This window comes from Pan troglodytes, chromosome 7, assembly GCF_028858775.2.
Source record: "Pan troglodytes isolate AG18354 chromosome 7, NHGRI_mPanTro3-v2.0_pri, whole genome shotgun sequence".
Taxonomy (NCBI): Eukaryota; Metazoa; Chordata; class Mammalia; order Primates; family Hominidae; genus Pan; species Pan troglodytes.
In genome coordinates, this window is record NC_072405.2 from 30,949,491 (window position 1) to 30,963,770 (window position 14,280).

The 14,280-nt window shown below is 57.5% G+C and overlaps 1 protein-coding gene across 4 annotated transcripts in view; it reads right to left on the minus strand.

Moving 5' to 3' along the window:
* Positions 1–187: 187 nt before the first annotated feature.
* BIN3 (bridging integrator 3) overlaps positions 188–14,280 on the minus strand; it is a 48,722-nt gene continuing 34,629 nt past the window's right edge. For 3 of the 4 annotated variants that reach the window (XM_054657306.2, XM_003311638.6, XM_016959220.4), the window contains 5 exons: positions 9,929–10,065; positions 9,451–9,491; positions 3,713–3,854; positions 3,406–3,540; positions 188–1,058 (listed from right to left, as the gene is read on the minus strand). In XM_054657306.2, coding sequence (XP_054513281.1) covers positions 912–1,058; positions 3,406–3,540; positions 3,713–3,854; positions 9,451–9,491; positions 9,929–10,065 — 602 coding nt within the window. In that variant the 3' untranslated portion in view covers positions 188–911. Of the gene's footprint in view, positions 1,059–2,030; positions 2,188–3,405; positions 3,541–3,712; positions 3,855–9,450; positions 9,492–9,928; positions 10,066–14,280 lie in introns of all 4 variants that reach the window. The other variant, XR_010159444.1, reaches the window with a different exon arrangement.

Sequence of the window (14,280 nt, forward strand, 5' to 3'; positions counted from 1 at the left end):
TGCGTGCCCTCCCACCCAGCGTCTCTGCTGGACCACGGTGCAGAAGGTGGGCCAGGGCCGGGGAGGTGCGCACACACCCCTGGCATGCTGGGCTGCCTGCTGGAGGGTGCTGCTGCTCCGTGGAGGGCAGCAGGCCCTGGAAGGGGTTTCCTCTGCTCGCCTAAGTTACAGCACAATACTATGTGGCCGTTTCATTGAAAATTTTACTTGAAAAAATAAAATTCCAGATACTCAGGTGAGACACAAACCCACTGTTCCTGCTTTGAGACCTGTGAATTCTTGTGGGACATTCTGTGTGGTGGGACAGCTCCACTGACAGCTGGCGTTCCCGAGGTACCAGTTCTCAGTGACCTCGGGAACCCCAACCACTTAGGTCCCAAAGCCACAAGGGTGGCTTTTGTCTTGCTGGGAAGCTGGCTGAGGGCCTGCCAGGGCTGGAGGACCAGCTCTCCCGCACAGGGTTCAGGGCCTCTCCCAGAAAAAAGAGGTTTTGAAGTGAAAAGGCAACGAGGGGCCAGAGGGCTCCCCAGGATGGGTCTTTTGGAGGTAGATTTGATGCCCACAACGCGTGCAAGGCTAAGACCCCCAACTTAGCCAACGAAGCCCATGGCCTCAGAAGGGCTGCAGCTTGCTCAGGCCGTGGGCCAGGATGCATGCTGGACGGTTCTCCAAATAAAAAAGCCCCAAGGGTTTGTCTACACTGCTTACCTGCTGGGGCTGTGAGTGGGGAGACGGCGGCCTGCCTAGGGCTCCTGGTGCCAGGCTCAGGAAGAGTCATTCATTGCAAAGGGCCGGCAAGTGAACCAGGGCCACCTCTGTCCCCAGCCTGTGAGAGGAGCAGCTAGCCCTGAGAAGGGCAAGGATGAATGAGGCTGACCACGTCACAGGAGTCCTCCAAGAGTGACGGGGATTCAGTCATCGGCCACAATGGAGAGGGCCCGGAGCTCACTGAGTTTGGCCTCGTTCTCCCGCTCCCGCTGCTCATCGGAGTGGCCTGGCTGGTCAAGCTGATGGGACAGGTCTCCAAAGATCTTGTGCATTTCCGAGTAGTACACAACCTGGGGGAGGCGACAGGGGTTGGCACGTGCTGGCTCCAGGGAACCGTGTGCTTCAGGGGGCCAGAGGCTCACACTTCTCTGCTACCCCCTGCCCTTACCCATCTGGAGCTGTGCAGCAGCGTGCCTTTGGGGATATGCAGGGCACGGAAGGGCTCTAGCTGAGACTGAACCAAAAGGAGCCGGGGAGCAACAGGGCCTCAGTGGCTGGAGGTGGAGGCGCCCCTGCTTTGGGCTCCTGGTTCCCCCAGCAGCAGGTGCAGGAAGGCATGGGCCTCCTAGGGCGACTGTGGAATGATGGGCACCATGACTGGAGTTTTACTGCTTTTTGTAAGCTAGGGGAGAACCCAAGGCTTTTGTCCATGGCAGAAAGACAGCATGGTAGGCTGGTGGCTCCCAAAGCCCTAAGCCAGCTTTAGAGGCACAGGCAAGAAAGGGGATGCCCGTCTAGCCTTCTGTTCCCTCCCAACTTGCATCCCACCCTTGCTCATGGCCCAAGCTGCGTGGCCAGGGGGACAGCTCAGAGGCCAGGTTCACTGCCAGGGTCCCTCTAGGGAGGCACCAGAAATGGTATGGGAGGGGACACAGGGTTGAGGGTGGGGCAGGTGGAGGAATGGGGAAGCCCGTCAATTCTCCCAGATGGCTGAGGACCAGGGGCTTTTCCACAGACAATAGGGGCCACTTCTGCCTCAGTTTCTACCTCATGACCCAATGAAAACATGCAGTTTCCTGAAAGCTTCCACGTTTCACTCTAGACATGAGGAGGAGCTCTAGACACTAAGGGGACCTTGTGGGAAATGCCAGGTGGGGCGGGGACCCACGGCTGATACTCCTGAGGCGAGATTTCCGCCGGCCGAGGGGGTGCTAAAGTGAGCTGGTCTCAACACACTGCTGTCACCTCTGGGTTGGGGGCGGCCCACCCTGCCCCCACTCCCTGCCCAAGCCACTGTGTGCTGAGTCACTGGGAATACTCACTTCTCCATGACTAATGGCAGCCGGGCGGGCGAGGGGGAGGCTGGGGCCCAAGAGGCAGTCAACAGCCCCCAGCAATGCTGCCTGGTTAAAGGGCATCCCTGGCCTCCCATCTGCTCCAACCTGGACATGCGGGAGCCTGGCACCCTGTGGCTTCCTCCTGTGAGCAACAGGAGGGAGGGTGCAGGGCAGCACCCAGGTGACAGTGAGGAAGAGGCAGGCCCAGGTCTCCCGTGAACCCAATGGGGCGGCTGGAGGGAGCCCTCGCTGCAGGAGCAAGTGTCAGGAGAAGTCCCCACCTCCTCCTGCAGGAGGCTCTAGGTCTCACTGCCCCCTAAGTATGGCACAGGACCAAGTACGTGGGTCACTGACAAGGCCCCACCCCGGCATGAACCCTGCTCAGGTGTCCTGACTGGGGCAGGTGGCCACCCTGACTTTGGCCCGGCAGGGTGGGTGTGCACTGGCCAGACTTCACGGCTGCGACTACGGGCCTGCAGGAAATGGCCACTGGAGGGCGCCAGACGCCCAGCCACGCTCAGACCACCCGGGCCAGGAGGGGCAGAGCCACAGGGACCTGGCAGGGTGCCACGGGTGTTGGGGTACTAAGGCTGTTGCTGAGCGCAAGCCATCAGCAGGGTCCTGTGTGGAAGGGACCCGCTTCTGGCATGGGTGCCCACCCTTTTCTATTTTGCCAGTTGGGGGGAACAATCCTTCCTAAAGGCTTGAAGATGGAGGAGGGTGAGGAGCATGCCACTCCGTGTCCTCCCGTCCCCGAGTGGAAGGAGACGCTGGGGCCTGGCCCGTGTCTGACCCCCAGTGGCGCCCCCATGCCTCCAGGCCTGCCTTTCCACCCCAGGGCCCTAGGAGCAGCCCTGACTGTGGCTCTCCCCAGGGCTCTGGAGCCCCCTTCCTTAGTGGTTCCAAGGCAGGACTCCCGCCGTTTCCTGCTAAAAAGACTGGCTCACAGTAGGCAGGGGAGGGGAGCTGAGTCCTCAGAAAAGGCCTCCATTCTCCAGATCCCTTTCTTCTCGGCACCACCCTGGGCCAAGAAACTGCCCACTTGAGGGTGCGGGGCAGAGGAGCTACTTATGGTGAAATGTAGAGAGATCCATGGGGGAACTGCTGGACAAAAAGGGAACCTCGGCCATTCCTGGTCTGGGATTTACCAGAGAGCAATGTGAGGACTCTAACAGCAGACAGGGTCCCCAAGTCGCTGAGCCTGGGACTCTGGTAATGGAATGAATTCCTTCAGGGCTTTGCCTGGGGTGGGTGCCCTGTCTTTACGGAGAATGGCTAAGCCACCCTTCCAGTGTGGGTGACAGGGAGTGGCATGAGCTGTGTATACCAAGCCCAGGGGAAGAGCACCTGGCGGCCTCACCTGAGCTCGGATGAGGGACTCGAAGCTGGGCTGGAAGTAGTCGAGGCGGCTGCCGTAGAAGCGCGGCATCTCCTCCAGCAGCTGCCTGTTCTTGGCTTCAAAGTCCTCCCGTACAGGCCGCAGCTCCTCTCGTGCCTAGGGAACAAGACCTGGGTGTCGAAACTCTCTCACTGCTGGGTGCCGGATACGGGATGGGTGGGGTGGGGACGTCTGGTGTCTTGGTGCCCCCAGGTGAGGGGAGGGACTTACCACAGGTGACCACGATGGCCCACCTGTCTAGCCCCTGCCCGCCTGTCTCCCCTGGTACCTGGTGGAGCTTGGCCAGCACTGGCCCCGTCTTCTCCTTTTCCTCATACTTCTCCACCTTGGCCTGCAGCCTCCTGTAGTCCTGCAAGGCCTGTTCCCGCCTCTTCACCGCCATGTTGAGGCTCGGGAAGACACTGCCGAACCTGTGGGACAAGCTGGCTGGAGATGGGCCCGTTCTTGAAGGGGTGGCCTGGCTGGAGATGGGTCTGCTCTTGGAGGGGTGGCCTGGCTGGAGATGGGTCCGCTCTTGGAGGGGCGTCCTGGCCAGCACTCACTTGTCCAAAAATGTGCCCTGAGCACCTACCAAGCGCCAGACCCTGCTCTAGGTCTTGGGGAGTTCACCGTGAACAAGACAGATGAGGCCTTGTCCCCTGGAGCTTGTGCGAACGTGGACAATGTCATGGGGTGAGGGCAGATGAGAGGAGGTGGGGTTGTGGGCCAGGTCCAGGGAGCTGGGTGGCACAGGGTGGCCCAGGAATGAAGGGTGCCCTGACCCCCACCTCCTGTGAGCTTTATCACACAACGGACTAGGGGATGGTGGGGAAGGTGCCTTGAAGTCATCTGGCCACCTCACTTTTAAAAAGGAGGGAAACTGAGGACAGAGATGACCTATGACTCATCCAAAGTCACGATGAGGCAGAGAAGGTCTAGAAGAGAACATAGGTGTCCACATTCTCTGTCTGGCACCCTTTCCAGCCCTCACAGTGCCACTGGCAGGTGGCAGAACTGAAATCTGAACTCACCCCTGCCCCAGGGCACCTTCTCCTTCAAGGGCTCCTTGGCAACATGAAAGCAGCAGAAATCCTCTGGCTCTGCCATTGGAACGGCCAAAGTTCCAACCAGCTGCTTCAGGAAAATGCCCTGAGGACCTCCTACTACCCCACTGTGACTAGAAGGGACCGCGTGGGAGACTCAGAGGAGTGGCCCTCAGAGAGAGCAGCAGTCGACGATGCAGCGCTGCAGGTCCACACCGGCCTCGTCTTTGTGGCTCATGTGGCCTCTAGTGACCAGGAGCATTGCTCTCCTGAGGCTCTCGCTGCTGCTGCTGGAGGGCTGGCCCTCGGTGCGATGGCAGGGGGCGTCTACCAGGCAAGCCAGAGTCCTGCAGTGTCCAGGATCCGGCTGTGCAGCCCAGGGAGCTCATGACTCTGTGGCCATTCGGAGGTGACCCAGGACCAGAAGAGTTGGTTCCTCCTGGACATTTTTATGAGGAACCCAGAGAGGAGGAAAGACGAGGGCAGGAAGCAGTTACTGAGACTGGGATCATAGGCACTCAGAGTTGAGAGGATGCTGGCAGACTCACTGTCAGGTTCCAGGAGCTCAGACACCACACAGAGCAGGACTCCCAGATGTGCCTCTCAAAGGACATGACCAGGAATTTGGTTTTGAGACAGAGTCTTGCTCTCTCACCCAGGCTGGAGTACAGTGGTATGATCTCTGCTCACTGCAGCCTCCACCTCCTGGGTTCCAGCAATTCTCATGCCTCAGCCTCCCGAAGAGCTAGGATTAGACGTGTGCCACTACGCCCAGCTAATTTTCATATTTTTAGTGGAGACGGGGTTTCACCATGTTAGCCAGGCTGGTCTTGAACTCCTGACCTTGAGTAATCCACCCGCCTCAGCCTCCCAAAGTGCTGGGATTACAGGCGTAAGCCACCGTGGCCGGCCTGGTTTTAAAAAGCCTCAGCAAATCAAGTGTACATTTGAGGTAAGAGTAATGAACAGTTTTGCCAGGGAGTAAGAGGATATTAACTTTACCAAAGCATTAAATGCCCCAAACTAAGTCAGACCCAGGGAGTAGATTTTGATGAAACAAAGGGCTTATCCCCAAGACAGGAATCCTCTACCTCAACAGTGTCCATAAGGGGCTCCCTGTCTAACAAGGTGCTAAGTGGGTGAAGCCACCAAAGCACCCTGAATGCTCACCCGTGCCCTTAGACATAGTAATCAAACCAGCATCTGACCGACTTGCCGGGCAGAAGCCATGGGCCTCCCAGGACTGTGCACAGAGAACGCGGGCCCCTCAGCACTACGGAACTGAGGGTGGGAAGCAGACACCACCAGGATTCATAGTCGCCCATGGCGTGGGCTGGGGTGAGACCGCTGGGAGGAGCTAGACTTGATGCTTTGCCCAGGGCAGCTGCGTGGTGGAGTTGCAGCTGCTGGGGAGCCCTGCCCCCTTCCTGGGCAGCTGAGAGGCACGTGTTCAGGCAGCAGGTGCAGCTGGGCCTGAGAGGCTACCAGGCCACCTCTCCCTCCCCCGCAAATGGCCAAGGGACCACCGGCAGCTACCCTGGTCCTCGCCCTGATCCTTGTGTTAGAAGCCACCTGCTGCTTGGATGGTCCCAGTGCCTGGGCCTTGTGGGTGCCTGGGAGCTGCCGGGTAGGTGCAGGCACTGGGACAGGGCAAGGATGAGAGGCCGGCAGGAGGCAGCAGGTGGAGAGCTCTCTGGCCCTGGCCCCAATCCCACCACCCTGAGCTCACATCCTCAGGAAGGAGGGCATCACAGCGTGAAGCCGTGTGTGCGCAAGGTGCCTTCCACGGTGCAGGATGGGAGGAGCCGTATGCTCGTTGCTCCAGCAGCCTGACCCCCCAACATCCCCTGAGGCACTCTCATAGCCCCCTTCCCACAGCTGTCGGCTGGGGCTTATTATTTCCTGTGCCAGAGTCAGAGCCACCAGGAGCACTGACTACAGCGGAGTGCCGAGCGGGGGTGAGGGAGGCCGGGTTACAGAGCTCCTCGGGGGATGGCGCGGTGGTGTCTCCAGGTGGCCACCTGGCTGCATGGGCTCCTGCCAGCCCCCTGGAACCAAGACCGCCTGCCTCTGCAGGCCGCCTGCCCCTGTGGGAAGAGCATGTCTTCACCATGAAAACCTCCGTTTCCCATGACAGCACCCCTTAGCCACCAAGAGGCTCTGCCTGCTCAGGCCACTGGAGGTGATTGCTGATAAATTACAACCACGGTGGGGGGAGGTTGGGTCCTGGGATTGGGATTCCCTAGGGGTAGGGACAGGTGTCACACCTTTCTACATTCAGTGGGAACTCACATCAGTCAGGGCAGGGCGCAGCTTGTGCCAAGGTGGCTGAAGAGTAGTGGACCAGGACTCTGTCACATCTGCCCTGGTCACTGACCCTTTGAGGCCCCATCTCCCCGTTTTCTACTTCTTAGCAACAGAACAGACTTTGCCAAAGCCCCGGGGTGGACAGTGGACGTGCCATGGTGCTGTGTGGGATCTCAGGTCAGGGCTCAGGCTGCTGGCAGGGGAGGTGGAGACATGCACAGGCTGGGCGCCTGTGCCAGCCCCTCCCAGATATGTCCCTGGGACCCCATAGAGGCCCTGCTGACTCTACCCAACCACATTGGGGGAGCCTGTCCCCAGGCGTGAAGCCAGGACCCAGGCTCCACTCTGCTGTTCCAGCGCACTTCACCCCTCCTCTCTCCCTGCCCACCTCAGCCCACCAAAACCTCCTCTCCCACTCCTAGGTGCTGACTGTCCCATTATGAGAAGTCAGTTTGGCTCTCTCTTTCCACATGTGAGGAAACAGCCTCCGAGGCCTGGTGGGGGCAGGTCAGACAGCCAACCGAGCATGCCCCGCTCCATGGTCCTGCACCACGCTGGCAGCTGCCACACCTGGCCGCTGACCTGAGAACACGCTGTGGCTTTCCACTAAACTGTAAGCTCCTGAAGTCTGTTTTACATTTATCCTCAAAGAAGGGGGCTGGGCTGGGCCCAGGCCAGTGATGAAAGCATTACCCATGATCACTGCCCAATTCCTGTCTGTCCTAAGGCTCAATATCAAACTCACTCCCCTGGGGATGGGAGGGGCGAAGAGGAGAAGGAGAGGGAAGGTGAGCGAGGCCGGCTGGGAGGTGGGCTGGGCGCAGCCAGCACTGGTGGGGAATGCCTGCCATGCCTTGGTCTGTGCCCACGCAGCCGGGAGCTTCCACCCACCAGGAAAGGGAAATTGAAAGCATCCCCATCCGACATGTGAATGCGGCCCAGAGACTGGGGATTAGAGGCCGAGCCCCTGCAGGGAGGCTGGGGGCGGTGGGGTGGCCATGTGGCCGTGATCTTCATCAGAGGACAGGAAAGCTGGAGTTTCCTGTTTCCGGTGCTGGGGTCCCTGGGAGCTTCTCTTCTGGCAAGAGGAAGCCAATGGGAGGAGGCTGTAGGCTGCGCGGTTTTATGTGGTTGGGGGAGATCGTATGTCAGCTGTGGGGATGCAGGGAGAAGCCAGCCAGGCAGGCCTGAGGGCTCATGCAGAGGTCAGCGGATCCGCTGCGGAGATGTGCGCCCCCTCTGCCACGCCCCCACCTTCCTGGCAGGTGGTGGGCCACCAGGGTGGTGGGAAGTGGCCGGGGTTTCTCTCCATTTGGGCTTCAGAAGTCAGGGATCAGATTTCAAGGGCGCCTTGCTGATACTGAAACTGAGGTGGGAGTCAGTTCCCCAGTTCTCTGAGTCCCTGCCTCATTCTACCAGCCATGGGTGCCTGTGGCAGCCTCTGTGTCCGTCTCTGGGACCCCTGTGGCCCTGGCACAGAAAAGCCGTCTGTGGGCAGGGTCTGCTCAGTCTGTGTCCTTCCCAACCAGCCCTGAACAGTCTGTCCCGAAGCCCAGGACCAAAACCCACAGCCACGGAGCTCTTTCTGCACCCCAGCTCCCTATGCAACCCTGTGGCATGGGGCTGCACTGTCCCCAGCAGGCAGGGGGTGGTGGATGCCCACTCTGGGGAGGCTGGGGGGCCAGGGCCAGAGCCGGAGGCACAGTCCCTTCCCTCCCTGCCTTCGCTGAGCCTCCACGGTCCTGGCTTAGAAACAAGAGCTTGCTAGGGTCAGGCGGGCCTTTTCCTAATCCCATACTTCAGGCCTGCACAGTCAACGAACAGCTCAGCAATCCGAAACACCAGGGGCTGCAGGATCAAAAACTGATCCTCTCATTGCCGTGTGGGCCCTGGGCCAGGCCAGTGATAATTAGGCAGAGCCTCATTACCCGGCCCTGGCAAGGCACTGCCTGGGACCACCGCAGAAGAGGCAAGGAAGTGCAGCTGGGCGAACAGGAGCTTTCTAGGTCACAGCCTGCTCGAGAGAGGCCAGGGAAGATGAAGTGATTCGGGGCTTTAAGGCACGGCTCTGCCTGTTCCCCGCCCTGGGGACCGAGGGAATAGGCCTGTCTGATCACTGACCAGGGCCTGCCCAACAGAAGATGAGTCTCACAGAAGCATTCCTGACCCCAACAGGTCACAAGCTAGGGGACCTTCCCGGGCCAGACCCCGCTGCCACGCCCCTCCCTGTGTGCGGCCACCCCCACGTTTCCAAAGCCGAGTGCTGCAGGCAGCTGCTCTCCCAATCCGGCGGGGCAAGATGAAAGGCCTTGCTCATGTCCGCTGAGGGATGGCCAAGATCTCTGCTAGCTCCATTCAGCAAGCCCTGGCCCCAGTGGCTCTCAATCAGGAGGAAGCGGTCAAATGACCACCAGAACAGCGGCGGTTGCTGGGTGGGGTGGGAAGGGGGTGGTGGCAGGGGTACCCTGAGCTCGCCTGGGCCATGTGGGTACTCTGGAGCCCTCAGGAGCATGGACGCTTAGGCCACAGGTCACAGAGCTGACGTCCCCACTGAGTTTCCCGTCAGGCCCCATGGGAATCTGGGGACAGGCAGCTAGAAATCCTCTTCAGTCCCCAAGTGGCCGCTGACCTGCCTCTCCCATAAGTGCCCGGAGGCCCCCAGGTGACATTTACTCACTTTTTTAAGGGCTCGATCACAGTCTTCTGGATCTGGTTCACCTGTCAAAGAAAAACCCAAAGACATTAAAACTGGTGGGGAGGGGAGGGCGACACGCGAGGCAGGGCCCCTAACTACCACAGGGCTAGGAAGTCTAAAGGGCCACAGGGTGCTGTCCTTGTCCTGGGCCTGGCCTTGCTCAGGGTGGAGGCCGGGTGGCTGGCCACAGAAGGCTCAGGGGCTGGGGTGAACAGGACTGCCGCCGGCAACCCTCACAGTAAGTAACATGACCTCGTGGAGCCTCAGGAAGCAGGTAGAGCCAAGGCAGAACAGTCTGGAAAGAGCCCTGTGGGCTTGCAGCACCTTGCAGCACACGAGGCCAGAGGGCTTAGAGCCCTGAGAGCAGAGGGAGCCCACTCGGGCCTCCCCGCACAGTCCACCCAGAGGCCCAGACGGGGCAGAAGTCATGCTTGCCCACCCCACACCAAGACCTAGTCACCTTTTCCTGATTGAAGGCATCCATCCGCTTCATGGCCGTGTCCAGGGCCGTCACCATGTTCAGAAGGTCCTGGTCTTGCTCACAGAGGGGATTGGAGAGTAAGTCCAAGGATATCTTCACGGCAGATTTTGACATGGCTGTGGGAAGCCAAAGCTCGGTGAACCTTCTATGAAGGGGCAGGTTTCACGGCCTTCTCTCCAGGACCCCGTCCTCCTATGCCAGGGGCCTGCACCCTGAAGACCTCTTCCCACAGCCACGGCCGTCAAGAATGGCGAAGTGCCACACAACCACAAGCTGCTGATCCCCATGGTTTAATGTTCATTCCTGACCCTAACACTGCTCCAGACAATTCTTTTGAGCCGCTTTACCTGTTCTCCAAACCCTGGGTTAGAAAAGGACCATCTGGGTGGGAGGCTATAAAATATGTTTCTGGCTCCAAAGATTCTAATTCAGTAAACCTGGTACCCAAGAATATGCATTTAAAAACCACTCTCCAAGTGGTTTGGACGTGATGCTTGGTTTGGGACTCCTGGATGGACAAGAATAACAGTACTCCAGTTTACACATGCTGTTACTACAAAAGGCCCAACAGTAAATATTTCAGGCTTCGTGGGCCATACAATTTCTGTTGCAACTTCTCAACTCTGCCTTGTGCTGTGAAAACTGCCAGTGACAACACATAAAAAAATGGATGTGGCTGTTTCAATAAAACTTTATTGACAAAACTAGGTCAGATTAGGCCAGCAGCTGTAGCCTGCCAACCCCTGGTTTCCTCAATATCCAGTAGGAAGAGATACACTGGAAAATGTGTTTTCCCCCAAGACTCGCCCAGACACACTCTGCAGCTGGTACAGGCGGGACTGGGACAGCAGGGCCCTCCTCCAGGGTCTGTTCCTGCTCCCCCAGAATTTTGTTTGTAAATAATGGTAACCTGGGGACTTGTACGGGACAAAGAGCTCCAAAGCTGCCAGCAGGTCCCCATCTTGGGGTTCTGCCAAGGTTCCCATGCACTCTCATTTAGGGCTCAAACAACTCAGGGGATGTCTAGCGGAAATATAGTTTGGTTCCATTTTAGAGAGGAGGCAGATTAGGCGCAAAAGGGTTTGTAATGCCTCCAAGGTCAAACGGCTGAGTGCGCCAGCCGGGCCCTGACCCTTGACCCTGGGCAGCTGCTTCCCTGTTCACTGCTCTCCTTCTGATCTGGCCTAGAGGAAGCCAGTGGACAGGTCCATCAGGCTCTGTCCATCAGGCATCCACTGACGTTTTTCAAGGCACCCTGGTACCGGATCCCCACGAATGTGCCGCCCACCCCTCTGTGCTCCTCCCTCCTGTGTTGACATTCCCTGCTGGGCAGATGGGAAGCCTGGGAGTCACAGGCGGCTCAGAGGCGGGCTGGAGACCTGCTGGCAGCTTTGGAGCTCTTGGTCCTGAACATGTTTTCAGGCCTCCATTATTTCTAGATTCTAGAAACAAAATTCTGGAGGGGCAGGAAGTGGCCCTGGAGAAGGGTCATGCTGGCCTGATGCCGTCTGCACCAGTGTCAGAGTGCATCTGGGGCAGGTCTCAGGAGAGAAGACACATTGCGAATGCATTTCTTACCATATGCATGTTACTGAATTTAAGATGCTCTTCATTATAAGTCACTTATTGTATAAACTACTAAGGGAGAAAAAATTGTTGTCAATCAAACCAGGCTACGCTTTCAGTACTTTGATTTCAGAGATGTTAACTGTGGAAAAAGTGTCTTAGGACCCATGACATAAGGTCTGCCTCCCAGTTAATCACAGATGTGGCCTTGCCTAGCACTCCATGGCATGAACCTGAACCCTGACCCTGCGCTCCCCGGGGAAGGGTCTGCCTCCGCCAGGCCCCTTCACCAGTCAGCAAAGCAGCGCTGAGCGGACTAGCCAGCCCGGAGCACCCTCCTGGGGTTTTTCTGGAATCTGGGAGAGTGCTACAGTCAACCAGCAAAAGGGCAAACTGTGGGAGAAGGCTGGAAATGTAAACTTTCCAGAAATGTTGAAGCAACGGACGGAAAAACACCTCTTAAATTCTGTGGAGTGACTCTGTAGATTTAGGAACAAACGTTACGTATAACTTGATTTGATTATGAAATGATCACATACAGCATAATAAAAAGATAATAAAATTCTGGATAAAGCTGGAAATGTTTCTGAAAAACATCTTCTGCTATTTCTTAAAAAAATATCTGAGGAAAACAACCCAAAAAGCCAGAGGAGCGAGGAGACGGTCTTCCCACTTTCCTTTTTTTTTCAGACGGAGTTTCGCTCTTGTCACCCAGGCTGGATGGAGTGCAATGGCATCATCTCGGCTCACTGCATCCTCCGCCTCCTGGCTTCAAGTGATTCTCCTGCCTCAGCCTCTCAAGTAGCTGGGATTACAGGCGCCTGCCATCACACCCACCTAATTTTTGTATTTTTAGTAGAGACGGGGTTTCACCATGTTGGCCAGGCTGGTCTCGAACTCCTGACCTCGGGTGATCTACCTGCCTTCGCCTGCCAAAGTGCTGGGATTACGGGTGTGAGCCACTGCGCCCAGCCCAGCTGCATTTTCCCCTTTCTTTCCTAAAGCTCTTGCATTGTCAGGAAATCAAGGAACTGAGTGGGCTCAGTGGCCGGCCCTGGGCAGAACTGGGTCTGGAATCCCCACCCAGTGACGCCCCCGCTTCATGTGCGCAGAGCAGAGCTGGGGTAGATGACACCAAGAACACCATGGTCTTGGCTGGGTGTAGTGGCTCATGCCTGTAATCCCTGTGCTTTGGGAAGCTGAAGCAGGAGGATCCCTTGAGCCCAGGAGTTCGAGACCAGCCTGGATGACATAGTGCGACTCCGTTCCCCCTCAACAAAAATAAACAGCAGGTCTTCATGCCCCTCTGGACCTGTGGTCCCTGCCCCAGCCCATACCCCTCATTGTTCCCTGCAGGGACTGGGAGAGGGGCACAGTCAGCCTGGCCCACACCAGGAGGCTGGTGATCTTTGAACCTTAGAGAAAGTGAGGGTCTTGGACCCCACCCGGGTCTCTGGAGTCCTGATGCGGCCTCTGGAATGTAAGATTCAAAGATTCACCAGAGCACTCTGAAAGTAGTATGAGTTTCTGAAAGAAAGGTCATCTTTTTTAGAATAACTGGGGATTTTCCACCTTGCTGGGGGAGCGCAGGAGATTCCACGCTCAGGAAAAGCATCCCTCCATTCCCCTCAACTGTCCAGATCAGTGGTGCTCACAGTGTGGGCCTCAGCATCACCTGGGAACTCCAGGGACACATATTTTCAGGTCTCGCCCAGCTCATCAGTTAGTTGGAGGCTGGAGGTGGGGCCCAGCGGCCCACGGCACAGCAAGCCCGCCTACAACGCTGATGCCCCGTACGTGAGACTGATGTGGCTGTCAGGCTCGCCTCGGCCCCATGACCACCACCACTGCTCTTCAGAGGCACTGTCTCTGCCCACATCCATTCCTGACTGAGGACAGTAGTGTTAGGCTTCTGCAGTAACCCATCCAACTCTGGTTTCTCTGCTGGAAAACTAAGCTTTCCACAGCCACGGACGGTGCGTCACAGACCCCTGATGCCCTCCTTGGTTCCGTAGCAAGCCACTGTGAACACAGCACACCCTGGCTTCATTTATGCTCTGACAATGCAGCTGTCTGCAAAAGCAGGAAGGAAAGGAAGCAATGGCTCACAGCAGCTCCCGAACTGGAAAGGCAGTGGGGACCGATCAAGAAAAATGCGACCCAAGTAACTCAGACCTGAAATAACTACAAAACAAACAACTGCAGACAAACTCCCAAATCCAGTCCTTGGCTTGTGACACACATAGTTTGGCAACGCTAGAGGCCAGGAGCAAGGTGCATGTTCAGACCAGCCCACGGCCCAGGAATTAGCACTGGCATGAAAATTCATGGCACAGACCAAGACGGCCACAGTCCCTGCACAGGCAGTCAGCGCTCACCCGGGCATGGTGGTGGTGGTGATGGTGGTGGTGGTGGTCACGGCGGCTCCCAGGGAAGGAATGCTTTCCTTTTGTGATCAGTGCTTTGTAGGAAAGGTGTGTTTACACATCAGTAACTGGCTGAGGCTTAGGAGCTGGCATAAAATGGGAACAAATTCAAAGCACTGCCTCTATTAGGGACATTTCAAGCGTTTTCCTCTTAACTGCAGTACCAAGTAGGAGCACGCTGGTCCTCAAGTCCCACCCTTAGGTGCCCACTGCCCTGTGGCCCTTTGAATGGTGTCAGGAGACAGTGAGGCCGCCCCATTTGCACTAGGCTCACAGACAGCCAAGCAAAGAGTGGATGGGCCACGGTTCCGGAGTGGGGGCTGTTTCAGTCACCTTCTA